This window comes from Ochotona princeps, chromosome 10 (genome assembly GCF_030435755.1).
Source record: "Ochotona princeps isolate mOchPri1 chromosome 10, mOchPri1.hap1, whole genome shotgun sequence".
Taxonomy (NCBI): Eukaryota; Metazoa; Chordata; class Mammalia; order Lagomorpha; family Ochotonidae; genus Ochotona; species Ochotona princeps.
Genome location: NC_080841.1, coordinates 75204427 through 75229073, shown reverse-complemented (window position 1 = coordinate 75229073; position 24647 = coordinate 75204427). Strand labels below are relative to the sequence as shown.

The following is a 24647-nucleotide window of genomic DNA, read 5'->3' as shown; positions in this document are numbered from 1 at the left end:
CACAGGCAGGTCAGGAGTGGGGTGGCAGGGACCCGCACAGGCAGGTCAGGAGTGGGGTGTCAGGGACCCGCACAGGCAGGTCAGGAGTGGGGTGGCAGGGCCCCGCACAGGCAGGTCAGGAGTGGGGTGTCAGGGACCCGCACAGGCAGGTCAGGAGTGGGGTGGCAGGGACCCGCACAGGCAGGTCAGGAGTGGGGTGACAGGGACCCACACAGACAGGGAGCTGGGTCAGGAGTGGGGTGTCAGGGACCCGCACAGGCAGGTCAGGAGTGGGGTGGCAGGGACCCGCACAGGCAGGTCAGGAGTGGGGTGGCAGGGACCCGCACAGGCAGGTCAGGAGTGGGGTGGCAGGGACCCGCACAGGCAGGTCAGGAGTGGGGTGGCAGGGACCCGCACAGACAGGGGGCTGGGTCAGGAGTGGGGTGGCAGGGACCCGCACAGACAGGGAGCTGGGTCAGGAGTAGGGTGGCAGGGTCCCGCACAGGCAGGTCAGGAGTGGGGTGGCAGGGACCCGCACAGGCAGGTCAGGAGTGGGGTGGCAGGGCCCCGCACAGGCAGGTCAGGAGTGGGGTGGCAGGCTGCAGCAGGTTCTCCAGTGTGGGATGCGACATTCCTGACTGCATCCCAGCATCTGCCCCTGTGTAGCCCTCCTTTTGTGCAGGCTGTCCCCTGGCCGTCCTTCAGGTCTGAGTTCTCATGTTCTGCTGTGGAGCTGAGGTTACTGGGGCAGTGGCACACCTTGGGGATTTCTGTGCACTCTCTTGGGATGTGTGTCTCGGGGTTGCCTTACTTGATCCCAGTCCACGTGGGTCCATGGGGCCTGCTCCTGTTCTGCTGCCTTGCATCCGCACAGGCGCAGTGTCCCAGGTGCTCTCGTCACACCCTCCCATCAAATCATCTTCCTACTGGCCCTGCCAGCCAGGTCCTTCCTTGGCATCTGGGCAGGAGCCAGGAGTTGGGGGCGTTTCCTTCCTGTGGATCCAGGTTGCCCTGCTGTGGGCGAAGGCTGGGAGCTCTCCCCTCCCCTTGCTTTCACTTGCTGGGTGCGGCAGCATCCTGGTTTGTGGGAGAGGGGTGTGGAGTGAGGGCCGGGACTTGCCGAGTCACCACAGTCAGCTTTGCAGTCTAGTGGGAGGGTGTACCAGGTGCTCTGCTGCGCCCGTGTGATGGCCACAGCCGTGGCACAGCCAGGCGCTTTATGGAGGAAGGCCTGTTTTGGTTTTTTTTGTGACTCTGTTAACATTTAGTGAGAAGTGAGGCTGATTAATATAGTGTATTTCGTGTATGCTAATTCAAATAGGAAGTAGTAAATGATTGTAATAAAATTTTGTTGGCTGATTTTTTAGTCCTGTCCTGATACTTTTTCTTCAGAGTTGGGGAGGGGATTTTCTGTCCACTGGTTCACTCCCCCAAAATGCCCATGATAACCAGGGCGGAGCTAGGTCAAAGCCAGGAGCCTGGAACTCCTTCTGGTTCCCCCATGTGGGTGACAGGAAGCCAGGACCCTGTACGTCATCCGCTGCCTCCCGGGCACAGCAGCAGGAAGGTGGGCTGGAAGCACAGACTAGCCAGGACCCCGGCCAGGTACTCTGAGACGGGGAGCCAGCCTCCCAAGCAGCAGCTTAGTGGCTCTGAAATGGCTAACCTCAAATTGTGGTTAACGCTGTGGGTCTATGGTGTCTGCCAGCTCATAAGGCCTGTGAAATCATCTGGGCTGGTGGGTTAAGGCCTGTGAAATCATGGAGGTGTACTGGGTTAAGCCACCACCTTTTGTGCCGGGTGCGGGTTCGAGTCCCAGCTGCTGCTCTTGTCCTCCAGCTCCCTGTTGCTGCACCTGGGAGAGCAGCAGAGCATGCTCAGTTACCTCTGCCCTCAGGTGGGAGACCTGGAAGAAGCTCCTGGATCCCGCTGCTGCCTGGCCCTGCCCCCACCATTGCAACCATTTGACATTGAACCTGCCTTTCAAATAAATAGATCTTTTTTTTAAAAAAAGTTAAACACTCTAAAGAATGTTGATTCTGTGGGCTATTATTGACCAACACTTAATATATTGGAGTAGAAATGGAGAGATTGAAAACTGTTTTAATTCTCTTAAAAACAACTGGTTGAAAACTTGTTATGAACTAACAAATACAATTCTTATGAAAAATACGCCCCCCATCCGCCAAATCTTGGTGGTTCCTCATTTCTTTGGTTGCTGGCTCAGTGGCGCTGCTGCCCCGTCTGCTCCCCCTGTGTCTGCTGGCTGTTGGGTGCCATGTGTTCATTGGCAGCATGCAAACATAAGCTGACCTCCCACACCTCTGTGCTTGGGACAGAGCATTGCAGTAGCTTGTGTAGCTCGGGGTAGACTTTTTTTTTTTGCTTGAAAGGTAAAGTAACACTGGAAGGATACATCCTCTGTCTAGATCAGGTGGCTTCAACAGCCGGGACTGGGACCAGGTCAGAGGCAGGCCTTCCATCCTGGCCCACATGTGGGTGGCAGGCCCGCCTGAGCACTTGGGCCAGCCTCTGCTGCTCCCCCAGCTGCGTCAACAGAGCCACACCACCGGCCAGCCCCGCTGCGGATCGCGTGTGTGTGTGTGTGTGTGTGTGTGTGTGAGAGAGAGAGAGAGAGAGGTGTGTGAGAGAGAGAGAATTAAGCCAAACATTGACACGTGGCACTTTGTCAAAGAGGAGTGGCAGCGTGCGATCTGAGAAATGACTCCTTGGCTGCACTGGCACTGTGAATGACTCTCTTGCGAGTGGAGTGCATGTCACTCCTGCATCGTGCACGGCTGAAATCCGGCCTGCTGAGCTAGCTCCTGTCCCAGCTGCCGTCACACACCGTGCGTGGTGCGGCACACAGGGCAGGAGTGAGAGGGCCGTGCTGTCAGCCTGCTGAGTTAGCCCCTGTCCCAGCTGCCGTCACACACTGTGCGTGGTGGGGCACACAGGAGCAGCCCTGATTCTCAGTCCCTCCGCCACTTTGTCGGTACCCCGCGTGTGTGGGAAGCGATGAAGCCGTGGCTGCCTGGGGCCTTGGTCCCAGGGTGCCTGTGTCTACATGCTTGCTGAGCCGAAGCGAGGGCCACCTAGCCATAGCAGGTCTTACTCCCCATTCTGATACAGTTGCTTGAAAGCTTCTGGGCTCTAGTTGGTGACCCCTTCTCTCGATCATTTCCCTTGAAGTCTCAGACTCTATTCATTTCTCAGGAAAACGTCTTCCCAATAGTCAAGACTGAATTGCCACTGAGATTTGGCTTTTGGTTTGGTTAAGATGGCACTGTGAAAAAAAAAGGCCAAAGCAACCAATTCCTAACTGTAATCACCATAGAAGTGATGAAAACAAAAATCCCAGTGCGTGATGATTTGCGCAAGTGAAGATGCGTCTGAATGTCTGCCTCCCTGTGAGTCACTGCCGCTCCTCGTTACAGCCCAGCTCCCCACCGCCCTGTCTCGGGAGGCAGCAGGTGGCAGCGCGCGAGCTTGGCTCCCTGTCACTCACAGGGGCACCGGGATGGAGTTCCAGGTGTTGGCTTTGGCCTTTGCTGTTGTGAGCGGCTAGGGAGGTGAATCAGTGGCTAGAGCTCGCAGTCACAGGAGCTGCTGTCTTCATTGCTCTGTCAGAATCCTCACGTGTAACTGTGGAGTCCTTGTCATTGCTGGGATAAGCCATGGTTGGATTCCCAAGCAAATTACCAGCTCCTGATGGTGGACATAAGGCTGTTAGTGCATTTATTAGTTTACTTATGACAACAGTTAAGAAAGTTTTCATGTTCTGGAACACTCACCAGAGTAAAGAGGCAGAAGTTTCTTTTTGGAGTTACTTGGTTTCTTTTTCATATGCATTGAGTGCACGCGCTGATGTTGAGACAGTCTGACTGGGTAGAGCTTGTATTGGAAATGCCGCGCTTTGGTGCATAAATGCCTGCAGTTCTGCAGTTGGCCACCAGGTGGCATCACTGCCCCAGGAGTTTTGCAATCGCCTCACTGGGTAGAAACTGGACGTTTCGGGGCTGCTAGATCCTCCCAGGTCTCCTTGTTTCCACATGATCAATGCCAGGAGAACCTGATACAGTGTGATATATAGAAGCAAGGTACGACTGGAATAATGAAATTTCAAAAATAAGCCCTCTTAGCGAAGGGCCGTAATGGTTCCACTGGGGCTTGTGAATGCATCAGGTGCACTGGGTACTGCTGTTGGCATTGCTGGTGTCCCAGCTCGTTCCCTCTTTTATGGGAAGACGGATTGAACTTCGATTTGAGAGTACTTGGTAATCCCTGCTAGGACATACTGTAGCAGCTGGTGTTTTGTGTTGTAGCAAATTGATTCCATACAACAGTTGGTGGGTCATAATTATGGCTGAGGTTTGACAGATTCCAAAGCCTTTTCAATAAATTAAGCCAAAGAAAATAGCATCATTGCTTCAAAAAGTTAACTTGAAAGTTCAAGCCAGCACACCACCTAGTTTTATAAAATACTAAGTATTTTGGTTAGGGTTCCAGTGAATCATTTTTTTAAAACAATATGTTCTCGTATTTGAATGGGGCAGGTGAAGATTCACATGCCCATCACAGCCTGTGGGCTGGGGTCCCACCCCGTCCCATTCCAGCTGCCTGCCACTGTGCCGCCCACAGGGGAGACCCATCACAGCCTGTGGGCTGGGGTCCCACCCCGTCCCATTCCAGCTGCCTGCCACTGTGCCGCCCACAGGGGAGACCCAGCCGGGCTCCCAGCTCCTGGCTCCATCCTGGCCCGCTACAGCTCCTGTGGGCATTTCAGGATTTCAGGGGTAGAACCTGCCCATAACAATCTCATTCATTCATTCGTTCATATTCTCCGCCCTCCCCCCGTGCCCTTCAAAGTAATAAATCGAACTCGTACACCATGAGTAGATTGTTTGTAATATTTATTCCTAGAAGATGGTCTCACCACAGAATGAGGTGTAGCTTTGGAAACATGTAACCTTGGGTGTTCCTTATGAAATAAGGAATGAGATGCTCAGGGCTTTTGGGTACGGCCAGGCCAGTACAGGAAGCTGTTTTCATCTTCAGTTTGAATGGAATGTGGATATACCCAATTGTAATTGTGTCTGCTGTCAACATAAATGAGCTTGTTATATGGCATATGTGCATATAAAGGTATAGCAACTAGATTCTTTAACCATTTTTTCATGGTATGGATTATATAGTACATCGTATAGACTATAGAGTATGCGTGTTTCCATATACGTAGGGACAGTGTGCACCACTCACACACTCACAAGGGCTGCTCTGATGACATACAGAGCTTCGGTTGCACACACACACACACACACACACACACACATGTAGCACACCCCAGCTGTGTATGTGCTTTGCCCTGTCTGTGTGTATGTACACGTGTATGTGTGAACGTGTGTATGTGCAAGTTGTACAAGTTTTTGTAAGTTTCCCTCTGTTCTTCCCTGGCAGGCATGTGTCTTACACCTCGGCTCAGTTGCATGGCTTTTCCTGTTGGCTGTTCCCATCCGCAGAGCCAGCGGCTAGCTCAGTGCGTTCTTTCAGTCACCCGGTGGTATTTCTGACTTTCCTGGGGTGTGAATGGCTTTGTCCCCCTGAATTCACCCAAGGGACAGTTGGTTAGAGTTGATGGCAGCAGCTCTGGGGAGAGCAGCAGCAGTGCCCCCTCGCCTGAGCCCACACCTCCGCCTCCACCTCTACACTGGTTTTGTGTTTTCACCCTGGGAGTTTGTATTTACGCTTGGTGTGGAACGGCCACCCTTTCGCGGGCCTGCTCTGCGGCTGGGTTTGCCTGTATGGCCTTCGGCAGGCTGCGAAAGCTGGGCCGCCACAGCGCAGTGCCTGGCCCAGGACAGGCCGTTCCCGCAGCCCCCTGGGCAGGCAGAAAGCTAACTCAGAGGGCCTCCACAGAATCTGAGTCTGCAGTGTATTTACCTATTTGTTTGTTTGTTTTTCCCCCAAGCCTGGGTTGGCCTGCTCACTTTTCTTTTTTCTGCGAAGGGAACCGGCGACTTGCAGGCTGGGGGACTGCTGCAGGCCAGCGTGCCCATGCAGGCTGCGTCTGCTGTCCTGCTAATGTGTGTTACAGGGTGCCTGCAGACGGCTGCTTTCACTGTGCTCAGATCTGGGGGCAGACCATTAGAGAGTGAACTTAAAGACTTTGTGTGGTTCTTGGGATTTTTTTTTTTTTTTTTTTTGGAAAAATGGAGTGGATTTTCCGTTATTAGGCAGCAGAAAACCAAATTTAAAACACATGGCCGCCTTCTAGGTGTTAGGCCAATGTAAATTTTCATCTTGCCCCTTTCTCTTCTGTTTTTGTTTCATAATCTCATTACCCATATTTTGAAAATCCCAGGCGTCGAACGAGGAGTTTTGGGTACTTGAAGTTTTGTTCTTGCACAGGCTATTGGTTACAAGTGTGCTCCGAGTGCAGAGAACTTGTCTGTCCGTATCCTTACATGCGCGTCTTTGGGTTGTTCAAGAAAACTTCTTTTTTAAAAATCCTGGTCCTAATAGCCAGTGGTAATTGTTTAGTTGCTGTGTGCTGCCCAATCTGCCGTATGCCTCACTTGCTGTTCTGAAGCAGTCTGAGTTCCTGGGCCCGCTGCTTGGGGGCAGGGATCTCGAGTGTTTAATGGTTGTATAACACCCTAACACTAACAGGATCAGAGCTGAGCCAGGTCCTCACTGCCTGTAGCTGATGGCTTTGAGATAAGCATTCGTCAGCATAGTAAATATATATAGTATATAGTAGTTACTATGTATTTTATATATATATATAATTTAAACTCTCTGAGACACAGCAAAGGTTTGTTTTTCTGGCAAGACTAGACTTTGGAGTATCAGCTTGCATCGTCAGGTGTCATTCGGCTGACTAGGACACGTGTGAATCTGGGATTCCATCCTGCTGCTTCTGCAGGTTCCTCCGTTAGAGACCTCTGCCAGCCCCGGAAACACGCCCAGCCCGTCCTGCGTGCTGCTGGCCGACGGCCGTCAGGGGCCTTGCTCTGCAGTGAGGAGTGTGGCTCAGCAACGGGGCGCTAATGGCAGGGAAAGGACTCCGAGACAGCACGGACTGTCCAGAAGCTCTTTCGGGTTCCCCAGCCCAGTCATCAGTCCCCAGCCTTGCAGGAGGCCTGGGTACCCTGCGCAAGGTGCGGTTAGGCTTCCTGCGAGAAGTGCACATGTCAGTAGCAGAAGCTCTTCCATTCATTGAACTCTCAGCCTGTAGCCTGTAGGAAAGAAAATAGAAAGAGAAGAGACTGTGAGGGCCCAGGTGGTGTGTTGAAATTGGAAGGGCGAATTTGTTACACAATGTCCTCTTAGCCATAACAGTTTTTAATGTAAATCTTTCTTTGCTTTCTAGCATCAGCTTCCAAGATCCGTGAGTCTTGGCAGCCGGCGTGGCTGTGGGCCGTGCATTGGACCCCGTGTGGCTCACTGAGGCTGGTGGGTGGAGCAGTGGCATCATGCCAGCCTTGGCCATGGGATCTGGCAGTGACACAGGTATGCAAGCCCCTTGACTGAAATTTCCTTCCACTGGAACGAGTGTTGTTTTGAGCACGTGTAGCCAGGGTTCCAGATTGTCTCGGTGTGGCTAATGGGAGGACTGGGAGCTCAGCTGGACCTGCCCTGTGGATACTCCCTGCCCCCCTGCACTCCCCCAGTGCTCTGGGGCACCTGCTGTCCCACCAAGCTGGGATGATGGTGTGTGTTTGAAGGGCAACACTTGAGTGTCTGCTCATGCAGAGCAGTGTGGCAGTTACTGTAACATGCACACGAGACCCCGTTCCCTGCACATGTGGCAGTTACTTGTAACACGCACACGAGCTGTATCTCCAGGCCTGAAAACTCTGCAGAAACGAATGTGGGCCATGAAGGGAGTCAGTTACAACTGAGCGACGGACTTGGAGATGCTGAGACTGAATATTTCCAGAAGGGGGTGTTGTCCCGCACTTGCACACACACGTTGAGTGTGCATGGAGTCTCCTGCTGGGGCGGGGTGGGGAGAGACAGGTTGACTGGCTGTGTGGCCGGAGTTGGGCCAGGTGGAAGCCAGAAGCTGGAAGCTTCATCTGGGTCTCCTATATGGGTTCAGGGTCCAAGTACTTGGACCACCATCCATTGACCACCTAGGTACATTAGCAGGGAGCTGGATCGGAAGTGGAGCAGCCAGGACTGCAACCCACAGCCACATGGAAGGCTGGCTCATAGCAGCGGCTTTACCCACTATGCCCAGCACCAGCCACGATTCCTTTTCTACCAAGTTCTTGAGGAAGCCTCTTCGTAAGTCCAGACTTGGTAACACATAGGGAATGGTCTTCTTTTCAGCAAGGGAGTAGCTCTTATTTTTATTCTGGTATAATGCTGTGCTGCTGGTAATCTGATAGTGGACTGATTCCCTTCCCATACAATTGCCTCTTTTTAGTTTTATAATTTCATTAGGTATGATTTTTTCAAACATCATATAATGTGAAACATAATACTTGTGCAGAAACGCCTGTAAATTTTTTGTAAGCATGGTTTTGAAAGTGGTTGTAACACCCATGTCCAGGTGGCCACCGCCTGGCCTAAGAATCAAACACCCTGAAAGCCACCCCGTTTTCCTTCTCAGTTACTACCTCTGCACCTCTTACAGGGGTAGCAAGGGCAGAAAAAGCGATTCCGGGGCCAATGCTGTGGCACAGTGGCTTAAGCCACCACCTGCAGCACAGCTATCCTGTATGGAAGGTTTGACACCCAGCTGCTGAGCTTCCAATTCAGCTCCCTGATAATGCACTTGGGATGGCTACAGAAGGTGGTCCAGCTGCTTGGGTTCTGTGGGGACCTGGGAGGAGCTCCTGGCTCTTGGCTTTAGCCTGTTCCTGCTTCAGTTATTGGGAACATCCGGGTAGTGAGCCAGCAGATGGAAGATCTCGCTCTGTCACTGTCACTCTTTTTGTCTCTCTGCCTTTAATGTAAACAACATGACCAAGCAGTGACGCTTAATTTAGTTAGCATTTTGTAAGCATTGTTTTTTTTAAGATCTGTTTATTTATTGTTTTATTGCAAAGTCAGATATATAGAAAGGAGGAGAGACAGAGAGAAGTGTCTTCCATCTGCTGATTCACTCCCCAAGCAGCTGCAACAGCCGGAGTTGAATCAGTCTGAAGCCAGGAGTCAGGAACTTCTTCTGGGTCTCCCACATGGGTGCAGGGTCCCAAGGCTTTGGGCCACCCTCCACTGCTTTCCCAGGCCACAAGCAGGGAGCTGGATGGGAGATGGGGTGGGGCCACTGGGATTAGAACCGGCGCCCACATGGGATCCTGGTGCATGCAAGGTGAGGATTTTAGCTGCTGAGCTACTGTGTTGAGCCCAGATTTTGTAAGCATTTTTAAGCAGAATACTTTAGCTTTGTTTGTTGTTGTACTTTATAAATAGAAATCCACCCATCTTTTTAATGTTTAAGTTGAATGGTTACTCTTTTTGTTTTGTTTATTTTGCACTTTTCATTTGTTTCTTTAGGAGAGAGCAAGAATGCGAAGTCTTGTGTGTGCTGGTTCAGTCTCCACATGCTCCGGGCAGTTAGGGTTGGTGTAAGCCAAAGCTGAGCACTGAGAACTCACTGAGAACTCAGTCCTGTGGTGTGGTCTAGAGTGTGTACCCACCGAAGCAGCGGTGGCATTTGACGAGGTGTGAGAGAAGAGTCCTCTGCCTGTGGAGTCATAGCTTTCAGGGAACAGTGCATGTTGGCTACCCCTTGTCTACCTGGCCCCTATGCTGGGTGCAGCCCCTGGTCAACTCCATGGGCTGCTGTAGGGCTGCTGTAGTGGACTGGAAACTTCCCAGAAGATGCCTAGCAGCAATTTAAACACACAGCACTCAGCAACTCTCTAACTCTAAGCCTCAAATCACCCGTCCTTAACTGGGCTCCCTGCTCACTGCCAGCAGCCCGTATTCTCAGCATGGTCCTATGTAACTTTCCCCGCCCACAAGTTGCTGTTCCCTGTCCCCCCAGCATCTTTTTCCTTTGGGATTAGAGAGTTGGGCGTTTTGTTCCTGAAACATTTCCTTAGCTTGTGGTCGTGAAGGTCTTCCTTTTTGCCTTTTCTGTATTCTTTTTTTTCTTTTCTTCTTAAAATATTCTCCGGTAGGTTTTGTGTGAGATGTGGGCCAGGGTTCCACATTCATGTTTTCCCATGCCAACATCTGGTTGTTCCCCGTGGCATTGGGTAATGCCAGTCAGTTCCCTGGCTTGTGCCACCCCCCTGGGGCCTGAATGCCAAGGGAGGCAGTGGGCATCCTTGGTTTGGATCTCAAAGTCATTGTTTCAGCATTTCCTTGTTGTCCTGTTTGCTCTGGTTTTCCCCATTTATCTTCTTTATGAGGAAAGGTTTCCTGGACTCCTTGTTGGCTGTTTCCTCATCTCCCACTCCCCCTTTATGCTAAGTGCTTAGTCTTTAGCCTGTAAATCTTAATCAAGTGCATGTTTCAGGTGGCCATCCCCTTGGCTTCCCATCAGCCCCCTGACCCAGTAAGCTGCACTCATGTGTGTACCTTAAGCCAGCTCACCCCGTTGGGTTGCAGTCCTGCACTGTTGTTTGTGGAGACTGCTGTGTTCTGTTGGGGATTGGCGCTGTGTTCGTCAGTGAGTTCTAGCCTGTTTCCCACCGTTTTTCGCAAAGTGCGGTGAGCCTCTTCCCCTGTGTCGGGGAGAGGTCTTTCTTCCTCCATGAGCTACCTGGGCCTGGGAGTTTTTCTTTTTGGCAAGATTTTTGGCAACCAGTTCATTTAGTTTAAATATTCTTCTAAGATCACATTCTGTTTCTTCCTGAAGTCAGTTTTGATGATGTGTATTTTTCTTTTCTTTCTTTTTTTTTTTTTTTTAAAGATTTTTATTGTTATCGGAAAGCCGGATATACAGAGAAGAGGAGAGACAGAGAGGAAGATCTTCCGTCCGATGATTCACTCCCCAAGTGAGCCGCAACGGGCCGATGCGCGCCATCCGAAACCGGGAACCTGGAACCTCTTCTGGGTCTCCCACGCGGGTGCAGGGTCCCAATGCATTGGGCCGTCCTCGACTGCTTTCCCAGGCCACAGGCAGGGAGCTGGATGGGAAGTGGAGCTGCCGGGATTAGAACCGGCGCCCACATGGGATCCCGAGGCGTTCAAGGCGAGGACTTTAGCCGCTAGGCCACGCCACCGGGCCCAGATGATGTGTATTTTTCAAAGACTCAGTTCATTTCATTCAAAATTGTAACTTTGTGGTGAAATAATTGTTCCTAGAATATGTCCGTAGTTCCCACACTGTTTCTTTTTGGTTGGGGTCAGTGTGGATGGTTTTGCCTCCTCCTCTCAATTAGTTTTGTTATGGGTTAGTCTTTGTGTGTACAACTTTTAGTTTTATCAGTTTCTCTACTGTGCATGTACTTTTATGTCATTAATTTTTTGCCGTTCTGTAATTTTTTGAAATACTGTTTTTCATAAATATGCAGTTTGTTTCCTCTTTTCTCATTTAGGTATTTCAGAATTTTGTGTTACGTCAGTTCATAATGTTTCTGATTTCGTTTAGTTTTTGCCCTATTTCATAGTTAATTAGCAATTGGATATTTGGGATGTTTTAAAATATACAAATAAGGCTTGGAAGAATTTTGTTTGTTACTGATTTGTGCTTCAGTTGCTTTCCGTTCAGAAACTGGATTAGTATGATTTTAGTTCTTTGAAATTTTTGTGGACGGATTTTTTTTGCCACGTATTCTGTATGTGTTTAATAATAGGTCTGTGAGAGTGCTTCAGGAAGTTCACAGAAAACGTAATTAAGATTATTTTGTTGCAATTTAAAAAAAATATTTATTTATTTGAAGGTGAGAGTGAGTGACGGAGCAAGAGTGGGAGTGAGAGTGAGAGCCAGGAGCCAGGCGCTCCTTCTTGGCGTCCAAGCACTTGGATTATCTTCACCGCCTTCCCAGGCACATGAGCAAGGAGCTGGATTGCAAGCAGAGCAGCCAGGACTTGAACTGGCACTCTGACAAGTGAAGATGCCTTGTGTGCATGGATTTCACCTTTTTTTTTTTTGATACCAGAATAATCTTAGCCCTTAATTTAACTTCTTCACAGTTTTGCAACTTTGTAATGTTCTTGAGTTGGTCAGTGTAATTTCTGTCTGTATGTATCTGGGCGTTTCTGTTTAATTGGATCATCTAAGAACATGTTTTTATTGTTTGTTGGCGTTGTTTCTGCCTGTTCTTTAGATTACCAAGAAGCATTAACCCTCCCCAAACAAACAAACAAACCCCAAGACAAAAAACCTTGGTAATTGTGGATTTGTCTTGTGATTTTGCCTGCTATGGGTTTTCATTTGTGATTTGCTGTGAAATTAGGTTTTTTTTTTTTTTTTTTTTTTTAATGTGTGAGCTCACCTTTTTGTGTGAGCGCCATCTGTCTCTCTGTCTTCCTATTGGGAGTTACTTGCTCCAGGGCACTGTGTGACTGAGTCTCCTCATAGGGATGGTTCTCTTTGTGCTGATGGTCTCTCTCCCTAGCCCCTCCTGTCTGTGTTGTGTGTATTTAGTGTGGTTTGCACCAGGGTTTTCCTCCCGCACATTGTCTTGGCATTACGGTAGTGGTCATCTGAGGCAAGGCCATGCAGAGTCTTCATTGAGACCCATTATTAACCATTTCCTTCTGCCCGCTCTCCTGGAACTGGAGCAGGCTTGCACCCCTCCTGCCCCCAGCCCACATGCAGCTGTGAGAGCTCTGACTCCTCTCTCTGGAAAGGCATCCTGGTACAGCTTTCTGCAGTCCGAGTGTCTGGTTCTGTACTTGTCTCCATCTTCTTTGTGCTTGTTTCTCATTCCGTTTTTGTAGGGCAGCATTTTTATCACAGTTTTTTCCCTCTGTCTTGAGTAAAAAGATCCTTTGCTATCAGACTGTCCCTGATGCTGGCTATCTGAACATGCGATCTGCTTTCCTTTCTGAACATTGCGTATAGCACGTCAGAAGCCGGAGGCAGTGTAGTTCTATATTCGCAGCTGCTTAGCGCACAAAGCTGTGTTTCCCTTGCTGCACTGGCCACCCGAGACAATGAGGTTCCATACCCAGGGCTGCGGGTTCAAAGTAAGCTGTCCTTTCTCTGGATATGTAAGTTTTGTTTTGTGTTTTTCATTTGTCTATCTATTTACTTCTGTGTTTCCACAGTTGTACTTTGATGAACTGGTGCCCGTATGGGATGCTGGTCTTGAGAAGGTGGAGGGTTAGCCAGTTGAACCATCGCACAGTCCCTTGCTGGTGACTTTCATTCAGTGTACAGTATCTGCGTTGCATTTTGACGTTCATTTTATTGTCTTTTTTTTTTCAAATGTCATGACTTCTGTTTTTGCTGTAACCAATGCAACCTTTATTGATGTTTATGTAGTTTACCTTCCAATTAAATTTTAAACATTGCGCTCGCACTCTCTCTCTCTCCCCCTCTCTCTATTTATATATATGTTATACAGTTTGCCATTTTAGCCGTTTCTAAGCATACAACTCAGGAGCATTGCTCACTCTTTTGACAGTGTCACCACTCTCTTTTCCAGAAGCTCTTGCTGTCCCAGGACAAGCATTGCATCTGTTAGGAGTCCCTCTTGCCTTGCCTGCAGCCCCTGGCAGGCACTGCTCTGAGCTGTCTGCAGACGCGGTCTGCTGCAGGCACTGGTGAAGTGCAGTCTTGTGACTCCTGTCCCTCATGTGGGCCGACTTGCACCACTTTGTGTATTTGGGAGGTTTCACCCAGGTGGTGTGCAGCCTGTGGTGTGAGGAAGTGGGTCCTGTTTCTGCTTAGAGAGTGCCCCGGGGTCTGTCCCATCCTGCTTTTAGTGTGTCCGTGCTTCTGCGACGGACATGTGGATGTTTTCCTCTTCGGGCCACTGTGGATGGCCCTACAGTGGACCTGGCTGCGTGAGTGCCCGATTGAGTCCTTGATACAGCTTGTTTGAGCCGTAAACCCGGAGCTGCAGCTGCTTAGCCATTTGGGCATTCTGGGGTTAGAATTGGCATACTCTGAAATTTAGCATTTCTACAAGCAGTGTCTTTGCATTCTCATAAACATTCTTTTATTTCCCATTTCTTTCTAATGGTGTCCATTCTAGTAGGTACAACATGGGCCTGCATTTCCTTGGTGACCAACAACAGTGCATGTCTTTTCATGTTCTTGCTGGGTGTTTGTCTTCTTTCTTTGGAGAAATGTCTGTTCGAGTCCTTTCTCCATTTTTAAAATAGAGTTGTCTTCTTGATACTGAGTTTTAGGAATTGTGTGTCTCTTATAAATATTAAAAGCCACATTTATTATTTGCTAGCATTTTCTCTCATTCTGTAGGCTTTTATTTTCTTGATGTTGTCCTTTGATGCACAAAAGCTTTTAATTTAGTGAAGCTTTGCTTGTTATTTTCATGTATTGCTTCTTATCTCATGTCTCAGGATCCATTACCAAACCCAAGGTCCTACTTAGCATTCTCTGTGTTTTCCTCTGTTTCCTGGTTCTTACTCTCAGACGTTTAGATTGTTGGTCCAGTTTGAATTCCTGTTTGTGTGCAGTGTGAGGAAGGGGTCCAGCTTTTCAACCCCTGGACATCCTGTGTTCCATTCCCCTTCTGTAGTGCTCAGCTCTGTTCAGTGACAACTTAGAGGGCATTTACTGGTGTTTTACCTGAGGCTGTTTGCAGAGCCTTCAGGATCCTTTGTTTAGAATCACCAGAAAGTTTTTGTGGGGTTATGCCACTGTTGGTCAGCGATTTTTCACTAGCAGAGCTCTGCAGATAGTGGGAAACTGGTGGTCAGGTTAAATGAAACCTTATGCTCACTGTTGTGTTTTCTGTTTTTTACTGCTTTGGTAGTCTTTCGGTTGATGAGATGTGCTTCTGTTTCTACTTTTCCCAGTACAGGTAGATCCATACTGTGTTTTAAGGCTAGGGTCTTTGGCAGGTGTTTAGGTAGTGGCTGAGACCTTGTCTTGGAGGCCAGCGCAGTGGCACAGCACGCTTATCCTCCAACCTGTCTGTGGCACTGAATCCCATATGGGCACTAAATTGCATTCCAGATGCTCTGCTTCTTTTTCTTCTTTCTTTCTTTCTCTCTCTCTTTTATAAAGATTTATTTATTTTTATCTGAAAGATTTACAGAGAGAAGGAGAGACAGAAAGATTTGCTATCTACTGGTTCCCTGCTCCACAACACCCAGAGCTGAGCTGCTCTGATCCAGCTGCCCGCTTGTGGCCTAGGAAAGCAGCGGAGGACCCTGCACCCACAAGGGGGACCCAGCAAAAGTTCCTGGCTCCTAGTCTGGGATCAGCTTAGCTCTGGCCATTTCAGCCATGTGGGAAGTGAACCAGCAGATGGAAGATATTTATATTTGTCTCTGTCTCTCCTCTCTTTGTAAAATCTGCCTTTTGCATAAAAATAGATAAATCTTTTTTGTATCCAAGCGCCTGGGCTCTCCGTATCCAGCCTAGTTCCCAGTTCTCGCTTCCTGCTAGTGTAGACTCATGGGGGCAGCAGTGATGGCTCACGTACTTGACTTCCTGCCATCCACACGGACACCAGAAGTTAGTTCCTGGCTCCTAGCTTTGGCCTGGCCCACCTCCAGCCTGGTGGTCATTTGGAGAGTGGACCAGTGGATGGAAGGTTCTCATTGCCTGCCTCCTGAGTGAATTACGAAGTTCATTACAAAAGCAGTGTCAACTTCAGTAGTTGTAATCATTTTCTCCTTTCATTGGTGCTCTCAGTTGGAGGCCCATGTTGTCTAATAAATTTGGATAACAGGAAGAGCTAAAGCACATGAAACAGGTTAGGTGGAGCCTAGAAAATGAGGGGAGAAAATGAGGGGAGAACCATCAGCACTTCATCCAGATAAAGGAAGCAAAAATGTGATTGCGTTTTTAATTTAAATGGGATAGTTTTAGGTTATGGTTTCAGAATGGTAAACTGTGTAAGCCGCTGTCATTTGTGTCCTTCCTCCTCCCTGCCTCCCTCCCTCCTGCTTGCTTTCTTTCTTGATTTATCTTTGTTGGAAAGGCAGACTTACAGAGAAAGAAGAGACAGAGGGAAAGATTTTATATCCCTTAGTTCACCCCACAAATGACCACAATGACTGGAGCTGAGCGGATCTAAAGCCAGAAGCTGGGAGATTCGTCTAGCGGTTGCAGGGTCCCAAGGCTTTGGCCCATCCTCAACTGCTTCCCCACACCACAAGCAGGAAGCTGAATGGGAAGTGAAGTAGCTGGGATACGAACCAGCACCCACATGAGATCCCGTGCTTGAAGGGGTGGGATTAGCCAGCTGGAGCCATCGCACAGGGCCCCAACATTTTCTAGTAGCACTTTGGTTGGCTTCTCTGGCAATAATTTAATTAGTCTTTTAACGAAATCATTTGGAGACCTTGGTTTCTCTAATTCTGCTAACTTTGGTATTCACAGTATTTCTCTTTCGAAGAGCAGTATGTTGTAAAGCCAGGTAGTTTTTTTCCTTGCTTAGTTAACTGGCCAAGCTCTTACATAGACTAATTTGTCATCTTTATTTTTGCTTATGTTTGGAATTTTTTAAAGATTGATTTATTTTTATTTGAAAGGCATATTTATGTAGAGAGGAGAGACAGAGAGAGAGAGAGAGAGACAGAGAGAGAGAGAGAGAGAGAGAGAGCAGTCTTCCATCTGCTGGTTCACTCCCCAGATGGCTACAATGGCCAGAGCATGACTGGTCTGAAGCCAAGAGCTGCTTTCAGAGTGGCACATGGGTCCACGCACTTGGGCCATCCTCTGCTGCTTTCCTAGGCACATTAGCAGGGAACTGGATTAGAAGTGAAGCAGCCGGGATTTGAGCCGGCACCCATATGGGATGCCAGCATTGCAAGCAAAGGCTTAACTTGTTATGTCATCATGTTGGCCACTTCAGCTTTGTGTGTGGCATCCCAGATAAGACTATGATGTTAGTGTAGTGGACCAGACTTCCATGGAACAAAATGATTGAGAGAGACCTCACATTTGAGCTGCATAGGAAGTGAAGCAGCTAGGACTTGAACTAGAGCTCCTATGGGATGCCAGAGTTGTAGATGGTGGCTTAACCCACTGTGCCACAGCACCAGCTTCTGTAGTTTTTTTTTTTTCAGTAGATTGTTCTTTGTCATTGAAAAGACATGACTATTTTTCCTTCTAGAAGAGAACTCTAGGGTCACAGCAGGAGCTGTTCCAGTGACACTGGAGATCGGGGCTCTAGAGTGATTTAGTTCAGTAGCTGTTGTTCAGCTGGCAATGATGTGGTGACAAATCAAAGTATACTTGAGAACATTCACATTAAGGATTCACGTGAATGCTCTTAAATCTGTAAGAGTTCTTAAAAATCAGTTTATGTACTTGGGTCCCAGAAGCAGAGGGGGAGAGGGAGAGACAGAGACAGAGAGAGAGAGAGAAGTAGAGAGAGAGAGGAGACAGACAGACTGACCTTTCTTCCTTTCATGTGACCCGAGTGCTAGTTTACTGCCCAGATGTCAACAGCTGGGGCTGGGGCAAACCAGAGCTAAGAGCTCTGTCCGCATGGGTGGCAGGACTGCAGCCATTGGAGCCTTCATCTTGTGCCTCCCAGCCATGTGTCTGAGCAGGAAGCCAGCTCAGAAGCAGAGCTGTGGGCTCTTCACACTCCCATATGAGATGCCAGCGCTGGCTACACTCATCATTCTTTGTATTGATTGTTGTTGCAGTCCTGGGGGAAGCTCTGTTCCCCTGTAGCGTGGTGTGCCGCCAGAAGGCTGCTGCGTGCTTCTGTGACATGGTTGCCGTTAATGTGTTACTTCCCACGTGACCCACCGTGAGCTCCAGGTTGCTCCCTGCAATGTCACAGCAGATCTAGATTCACTTTTCATCTGATCCAACTGCAAGATGTGCCAGATTTTAAACATGTAATGAAAATGGAGAAAAATGGAAATAAGTCTCAACTTACTGCTTACTGCCATAAGGCTAGTACAGTGTGTTTCTATTTGTTTGCTTTTTCTAGCCAAATATCAAGTCTAGTTAGTTCTAGAATTGATTTAATGTAGCATAAATGGAATCAGCTTTTGGGAAAGACAGCTCTAGGCCATCATTTATTTGTAAGGATTTTAGGAATAGTTTTCTCTCTGCTGTGACTTTATTTTTGGGATGAGGACTGCTGAATACTAATATTCCGTCATACATTTGATAATTGCTTTTTGCCCCTCCTCCCGAAAAAAAGCAAGCTAGACTAGTTGATTACAAATTGGAACTGATGTTTAAAACTCAGAGATGAAAATGAAAGTCACACCCAGGTATATCCACTTGCCTTCTCTTAACTCATTCTGATTTTATAGACTTTAAGGCACTTGTATAATGTGTCATTAAGCCAACTGCACTATTTATTTCAGTGATTTTGCACATTTCCCAACCCCACTTGCGAAGTGCTTTCACAAGCCGTTTGCTGTGGAGGGATGGTGTGAGACAAAGGGTGCTTCTGTCGGGAGTATAGCTGCATTTGGAAGCCAGTCGGGCTTTAAATGAGAAAAAGCAAAGCTTGCTAGGAATGGCACTGAATACTGCTGATTATTTTACCTTTGACAAAGTGGAAAATTGAAAGCTTGCTGTATCCCGTTTTATTAATATAATAAAGTTTTATAGTGTTGTTCTGGGCTTCAATATATGTTCTGTAGTGTTTATTAGCCCTAGGTTACAGTAAAGTGTTTGGGTCCTAGGGCTGTCTGCATTGTACAGAACCTGAGTAATAGTAACAAAAAATCAGAAAAACCTTCAGTAAATACCTTTTGATTTTTCAGCTTCTGGAGCCTCTTCCTCCGTCGTCTCTAAGTATTTGGTCGCTTGTGCTATCTAACGTGATTGAATGCAGACAGCGTCTTGTTTTATCATTGAGCACAGGTTTATGGCTTCCCCAGACTTGTCCTAATAACGAAGCTATGAGGGTTATGACAAGAATGGTGGTATTCAGTTTCTCTAGACTTGCGGTAAGTTTTTCCATTCTGCTGTCAGGAATGTGGGGCATCCGGGATCTGCAGGCTGAGGAGTGTGCCTGCCTGTGGGGACACAGACTTTCCCAGGAGCAGCTCCTCTCTTTCTGCACGGTACCCTGGGCTTTGGGGCTTTGTTTTTGAAGCAGTTTTCTAAAATTGGAAAACTTTCTTCGCTCTTTTTGTGCTTCTGTATCTTGTTTGTTTGTTTGTTTTAGTGCTTTTGTATATTAAGTAGGTTTGGAGGAATTAATATCATAGGCATTATTTTCATTTCCCTAGATTCGATACCAATTTCCGTTTGCCCAGATACAGTAATAAAACAGAGAAAAGTAAGCTTTCTAACCAGAAGTTTCTTGTAACCCGTGTAAGTGGATATGCGGTCTTTGCTGACCATCTTCCCCCTTGGGTTTTCGGAGGAGGTACGTGTTGATGTGTGCACAAGGATGGGTTTCTTTGGAAAGGACAGTGGGGGTAAAGAGAGGGGAGTGGGTGCCGTTCCATGCTGTCCGTTAGTTTTGGTTAAAATATTCTTGGACTTGCATACTGCCTCATGTGAGTTTAAGTATAAGCTGGCATCTGTAACTGTGCCCTTTGACGCGAGTCTAGGCACCTAACTCTGGGGCTAAGGAGGGGTTTCCAGCACCCCCATGGGCACTGCCTCATGTCCTCACTGCTTCCCTCTGGGTATGGCCGTCCCTGCCTTGGACGAACCGTCTCTGCCGTCCTCCAGAGCCCAGCAACCTGGTCACTTTCCCGGCGCCCCCGCCCCCCTCCTGCCCCACCTCGGATGCTTTTCAGAGTTCTGCCTTCGCAGTTCTGCTTGCGCTTCCTAATGCCTGTTCTGTCCCCTCCTCTCAGCACTGCCCCCCCCCCAGTCTCTCATGGTGCCCGGCACAGGGCCGGTACTGCAGGCAGAAACAAGGCTGGCTGGGAAGCATAGAGGTCAGGGGTGCCAGCTTCCTGTGTGCACAGTGTGGTGTGTTATCCGGTGTGCTCAGCCTCAGGCAGGACTTGGGACAAGTCTGTTGGTTGTCTTTGGGGTCATCCCATGGGGTCCCGAAGGAGCAGGCTGTGGCAGCTGAGGGGAAGCTGGTTGACGCCTCAGGGAATGCCTGGATGGGAAAGCTCTGAGTTGTGCTGTTGGAAAAGGGTTTATACCCAATTAGGACCCTCCCTGCCAGAGTCATGTTAAAGTGATCAAAGTATTGTTTTAAATTGTATAGAAATGTGCAGCAACATTGTGTTCTGTCGCTTTGGGCTTCTGGATAAAACATAGCTAACTCTTGGGTGTCGCACCTGCTGTGGGAGCACGTGGTTGGCACACAGTGCTGAAGCCTCCTGAGTTCCAGCTCTGCCCCTGACAGTTTCCAGCGTCCTGCCTATGGCTGCTGCGTACCTTGGGAGGCAGCAGACAGGGCGCAGGCACTCCAGTCTCTCCTCTCTTAAGTGGCTGGCCTGTGCTTTCTTCCTGGCCTGGCTCTCCTGGCACGCTCCCTCCTGATCTACTGCCTCCCTGCCTGGCACCCAGGTGAGCTGCTGTGCTTTTTGTCCCGGTTGCACCTGCTTGCACCCTCCTGCCTGCCAAGGGGCAGCTCTCCAGATCCACCCTCTGCCCCACACACTCAGAGTTGCATCCTTGTGTTTGTATACTGATTTCTTGTTGTCTTCAGGAAGTGGCTTTCCCTGGCTCCCTAGAGAAGTTTGCTTTCACACCAGAACTGCTGTGAGAGTTGGCTGTATTCTCCATCTCTCTTTGTGTCTCTTCCATGTAGTCTTCTGCACCTCTCCCTCTTCGCACGTTAAATATACCCATTGCGTTTTCTCAGGACTTGGGGTACTTGCCTCACTTACCGTGTGGCATCATTGCCGTAGACCCATCACTCTTCCCTAACACCCCTGGTATCTAGGGCATCCCTATCACCTCAAGAGGGCAGTGGTCCCTCCTCCAGTACTTAGCAGGGTCCAAAGCTAGGAGGCAGGAGCTTCATCCAGGTCTCCCACATGGGTGAAGGGACCCAAACACTTGGTCCGTTTTCCTTTGCTTTCCCAGGTGGATTAACAGAGTTGGGTTAGATGTGCTGCAGCCGGGACTTGAACTGGCACCCATATAGGATGCCAGTGCTTCAGGCAGTGGCTTAACTCATTATGCCACAGAATCAATCCCTAATCTATTCTTCAGGATGGAACTCTCAGGCCAGTTACCTTTCCACGGTCCCCACCTGCCCGCAGCGCTGTGTTAGGGTGAACTTTGGGGGTGTGCACTCCCACCCTCATACAGCCTTAAGCCATTTGCTCCAAGTTTTTCAAAGCCTTTCCCCAGCATGCTGTTCTTTGCAGCACTTCCCCCCAGCCTTGCCTGAGTGTGCTGTAGTGGCTGTTGTGCACAAGTGTGTGCTCCTGTGGACAGGCACCAGGGCTGCTGTGTCTTACTGAGTCCCGAGTTTGACTAGTACTCAGTCATCACTGTCGGTTTCACCAGCTTTAAGGACTGACAGGACAATGGGGAGCTAGGTAGATTAGGGCAAAACTCTAACAATATCCCTGGCTATCTAAACTCCCATTATTTGCATTTGGAATTTGGATTTTCTGGTCCAGTTCACTGTTGGAAATGGAGAAATGGTATTTCAAAGAGTTTGAAAGTGCACGGCCCATTTTCTTGACTGGACTGTGGGGACTTTCAGAGTCTCTCTGATCTTTGTGTTGAAGTGGCTGCCCTGGGGGTCCCTGCACTGTGGCTGTATGCCCCTCTGGCCTGATGGCTCTTGTAAACCATGTTGGTCATCACCAGTGGGCACAGTCCTCTGGCGACCTCAATCAGAGCTCCAGATGTGGCAGCTGAAGGGCAGGACCGCTACTGTCCCTAGAAGGCCGATCTGTAGTGGCTAATAAGTTAGGACTGCCTCAGAAGTTCTGCAAACTTAGGTTTATGAGTGACCAGTGGCAGGAAAATCATTTTAGAAAGTTTAAAACCTACGAGGCTGCTTTTCTGGAAAAGTCAAATTAAAAGGCTTATTTTGTTACAAAGCTCTCGAAATGCGTGCGTACTTTTTTACTTTCCCATAAGCATTCTGAAGACGCTTATGTGCAGGTTGCCCTTGCAGTAATGCTTATTCTCAGCAAGTGTAAGCAACACTTGGGGGAAGTTACCGCTTTCCGCATGTCAAGACAAGGGAGGGCAGCGTGGGTTATTTCACAGTGTGGTGTTGGATCCACCAAGATGAGGGTGGCATGGGTTACTCCGCAGTGTGGTGTTGGATCCAGTGGCGACGCATAGCTGTGCTACTGCATTGATATTGAGTCCTTGCAGTCAAGTGCTGTATTTGTTACCAAGGAAGTGGTATTAGGCAAAGGATAGCATAGCAGGACTTCTCACTGAGCTCCTGCCCAGGGTTGGCCTGGTGCTTGGCGCCATGTGGATATCCCGTCGGACTTACAGACAGCCGAATTCCTCTCAGATCCTGCTTTTACACCAGGACTTCTTCCCAGATCCCAGTGAGTCCCGCACTGTGTGCAACCCTGCACAGAGAGGAGCAGTGTTGGGCTGTGGGCTGATCCTGCACCTCCCAGCTGGTATCCCATGTGGGCGCTGGTTCTGGCTGCTCTGCTTCCCATGCAGCTCCTTGTCTGTGGCCTGGGAAAGCAACAGTTTATGGCCCAAAGCCCTGCTCCCATGTAGAAGATCTGGCTCCTGGTTTTGGTTCAGCTAAGCTTCAGCCTTTTCGGCTATTTGACAAGTGAACCAGCAAATGGGGGACCTTTCTCCAGGTTTCTCCATCTCTATAAGATCTGTCTTTCCAGTAAAACAACTAAATATTAAAAAACAATAATACAGAAAAACCTTGCGTGGCGTTTTCTGCCTCCTGTGACAGGGACTTCTCAGGTGGCTGTTATGCAGAGTCATAACTGGGGAGCTGTCAGCAGTGCCGAGCCCTGGGGTTCAAGGTGGCCTTCGGGACATTCCCCTGCTGCAGGCCCTAGCGTCGCAGCGTGTCAGCAAGTGGGATCCCGTGAATGATGACTGGCTAACAGGGCTCCCCACTGCCTGCCTCAGTGAGGTCACAGTGGTGGCACAGCGGTGGACTCTGCGGCGGCAGAGTCAGCTCTGCTTGTGCCTTCTCTTGCTGGCTTCCCTGTGCTCCTGCTCCCTGCCATGGATGGTACAGGACACGGCTCTCATCAGCTGTGCCTTTAATGTGGGGCTTCCCACCTTGGAGACCCGTGAGCCACCTAGGCTTCTATTGTTAGTAAGGGATCTGTTCTGTGATACTCTGCTGTAGCTGCTTAGCACGTACTGCGTATGGCCCTCATTCAGATTCACCAGCTTTCTGTGTACTCATTGTGTGTATGCTTGTGTGTGTGCGCTTAAAGTTCTTTCTTTAAAAAGATGTATTTTATGTATTTGAAAGTCAGAGTTAGAGAAGGATGGAGGGATGGAGTGGGGGAGAGAGAGAGAATTGAGAGATTGATTGATTAATTGAGAAATCTTCCATCTGCTAGTTTGTTAGCTGCTTATATGGCACAACAGCCACAGCCTGGCCAGACCAATGCCAGGAATTTCCTCTAGGTCTCTTAAATATGTGCCAGACTCCAAGCTCTTGGGCCATCTCCCACTGCCTTCTGAGGTGCAGGGAACTACTCAGATGCAGAGCATCCAGGGCTCAAACCTGCACCCATGTGGCATGCTGACATAGGTAAAGGCTTTACCTGCTGTGCCACAGCACTGGCCCCTATATTTAAAATTCAGTGCAGTTTTACCATAAGTGTATGTTACCATTTCTTTTTCTTAAAAAAATGTTTATTTTTATTGGAAAGTCAGATATATAGAGAGGAGAGACAGAGAGGAAGATCTTCCATCTGCTAATTCACTGTCCAAGTGGCCGCAGTGGTTGGAGTTGAGCTGATCTGAAGCCAGGAGCCAGGAGCTTCTTCCGGGTCTCCCACATCAGCGCAGGATTCCAAGGCCTTGGACCATCCTCAGTTGCTTTCCCAGGCCACAATCAGGGTGCTGGATGGGAAGTGGAGCTGCTGGAATATGAACCGGCACCTATATAGGATCCTGGTGTGTGCAGGGCAAAGACTTTAGCCACTAGACTATTGTGCCAGGCCCTACCACTTCTTTTTTAAATATGTGAGAGAGGCAAGGCTTGGATAAGTTTCATATGGTGCTCTTTGTGTAGCTCTGACCCAAGTTTTTAACTTTTTAGTAAAAACATGATTAATAGCAATACTAATTAAAAACAGCATCTGAAACTCTCCAAGTTACGTATATCAAGAACTTACCCTGTGGCTGGTACCACAATAATTTATCGATTCATTTAAGTCCACCCAATATGTGTTCCATGGACACATTATGTCGCAGTTGAATTAGTCTTTAATTAAGCTCACATATTGCCAAGAAATAAGTCATTATCGTTACAGCTCCTGGAGTCAGCTATAAAATGCTGAACCTCCAGTCTCTTTGTGCACGATTTCATGTTTTGAACATTTGACCTGTATCACTGATCTTGGCAGTTGTTGATAACTTTTGTTTATATAAAAATATAATGCATGATTATAGATGGAGTTAGGTAGAGATCACTTAAAAATAGCTTTATGAAGTTATAAATGAGAGTGGACATGGGCAGACGGCCAGGAGGACTGGAGCGTGTGATTGGGGGACATTTGCGTGTTGGTGGTTGTGG

At 48.6% G+C, this 24647-nt stretch overlaps 1 protein-coding gene across 2 annotated transcripts in view; it reads left to right on the top strand.

Moving 5' to 3' along the window:
- Window positions 1-24647, top strand: part of MPP7 (MAGUK p55 scaffold protein 7) — a 173814-nt gene that overhangs the window by 43189 nt on the left and 105978 nt on the right. For both annotated transcript variants that reach the window (XM_058669646.1, XM_058669645.1), the window contains exon 2: window positions 7352-7491. In XM_058669646.1, the coding sequence (XP_058525629.1) occupies window positions 7455-7491 (37 nt within the window). In that variant the 5' untranslated portion in view covers window positions 7352-7454. The remainder of the gene's footprint in view (window positions 1-7351; window positions 7492-24647) is intronic.